This window comes from Volvox carteri, assembly GCF_000143455.1.
Source record: "Volvox carteri f. nagariensis unplaced genomic scaffold VOLCAscaffold_5, whole genome shotgun sequence".
Taxonomy (NCBI): Eukaryota; Viridiplantae; Chlorophyta; class Chlorophyceae; order Chlamydomonadales; family Volvocaceae; genus Volvox; species Volvox carteri.
In genome coordinates, this window is record NW_003307548.1 from 2160987 (window position 1) to 2162670 (window position 1684).

Sequence of the window (1684 nt, forward strand, 5' to 3'; positions counted from 1 at the left end):
AGCACGCTGTTCCTGGACCATGGGATTAGCCATAGCACCTTCAAAATTCACATTAATGAAGCCAGGTCCCCAAACTTGCGCTCCATAAGAAAACACCGGTACAACTAGTGTATTGTAGAGCGACATACATAGCTTGGGGGTGGTAATTCTCTTATCTCGACACAGGGTGCTGAGCCCAAATGTGGCCCGCCTCCCTGCTGTGAGTAGTTGCTTGGTACATGCTGAGAACTGCACTCCTGGGCCATAGTGCAACCCGAGATACCGTGCCGTCTCGTTGCCGGTCAGCACCCGCAACCTCGCCCCACCTAACCGGTACTCAGCTTCAACAAGCTGCTTCCGCTCACGCGTAGCACCCCCAAAAATGAGGACCTCGCACTTGGCGGCATTCGCGGCCATACCCGTCGCTTAAAATTAAGTTTGTGTATGTTATATTTTGCGTAAGTTTGTAATTTGACTTTTCTCGGAACAGCTTTTTGGAACAGCCGATACCGACACCAGCGTTTTGGGTGGTATGCTGCTCCTTACAAGAACGGCTCGTAGCGTGCTAGGTTGATTGCTAGGTAGCGTGCGAGTTTACCTATCAGGATGTTTGTTCGCATATCCCTCCAAGCGAGAGGGCTTGGACCTATGCTGATGTTCGTTACAAGAAGTGAACTGAGGACTGATGCTACACGTCATGTATACCAGGGTTCGACAACCCGTACGGAGCCCGTAAGTTTTTGGCCTTTTTTCGGTATCCCCGTCAGGGCCGTAAGACTTTGCAGTGGCTCCCGTAAGGATTTTGGGGCGCGAAGCGCTCCGTACGGGGCCGCCCCCGGACCGGCCGGTTACGGTGGCTCCGGTAAGGATTTTAAGGATTTATAAGAGGATGTACGGGCCCTGTAGGGGAGAGGACGGACCATATAAAGGATAAGGCCACACACTTGGCAGACATAGTTCATATTGCAATATTTAACTACACTTTTCATAATGCTTTTATAGCTTCTGGTCTGTAACATCCAGCGATGGCAGACAATGAGTCGTCAGGAGGTGACCAAGGGCGTCCTAATCCACCGCCTTCCAAGAAGCGCGCCACCTTAAAATTGTCGGACCTATGGGGCTCTGGTAAGCTCGCTCATCTACTGTGGGAACGGAGCTGGTTGTAGCCACTCCTTGCCTCTCTCATGTTCGGTCCGGACGCAGGTGGAAAGCCTGCAAGCCAACCTGTTCCCACAAAGAAAGTAGATGATAAGCCTTGCAAAGAAGGTAGGGTAGGGACTCGAAGCTGATTGACAAGAACCGCAGGCCTGAAAGTTGACCGAAAGATTTGTGTTATAGGCTCCTGTACCGGCCAAGGCGCTTGACTTTCGCTGAGTGTGCCGTGTCCCCGAGTGTAATGGTTCACGAGACAAGTCGGGTGTCGGCTTCCTCGAAGCCGGAAAAAGGGCGGGCCCCCCTTGCATCCGTACAGGCCGGTAGCTAGCGCGGCACGTGTGACAATTGATGGGTAGTGTCAACGCGGTGGGAGATGTGCTTTGTTGCAGCAGTGCTGATGGTGTGAGAGCTAAGCTTGCACTGGCGGAATCGTCAGCACCGCCTGCGGGCTTCACGCGAATCGCATCCATCCCGGGTGCATGCCGCATGGACAGTGCGGCAGACCGCAAGTCGGAATGCCCGTGCGGGCGAATGGTAACGAAAGCTGGGT

At 53.4% G+C, this 1684-nt stretch overlaps 1 protein-coding gene across 1 annotated transcript in view; it reads left to right on the top strand.

Annotated features, from left to right (window-relative positions):
• Positions 1–1004: 1004 nt before the first annotated feature.
• The window catches only part of VOLCADRAFT_87503 (uncharacterized protein), a gene marked incomplete at both ends in the record, with an annotated part of 35089 nt that continues 34409 nt past the window's right edge, over positions 1005–1684 (top strand). The window contains 2 exons of the mRNA XM_002947098.1: positions 1005–1104; positions 1183–1245. Coding sequence (XP_002947144.1) covers positions 1005–1104; positions 1183–1245 — 163 coding nt within the window. The remainder of the gene's footprint in view (positions 1105–1182; positions 1246–1684) is intronic.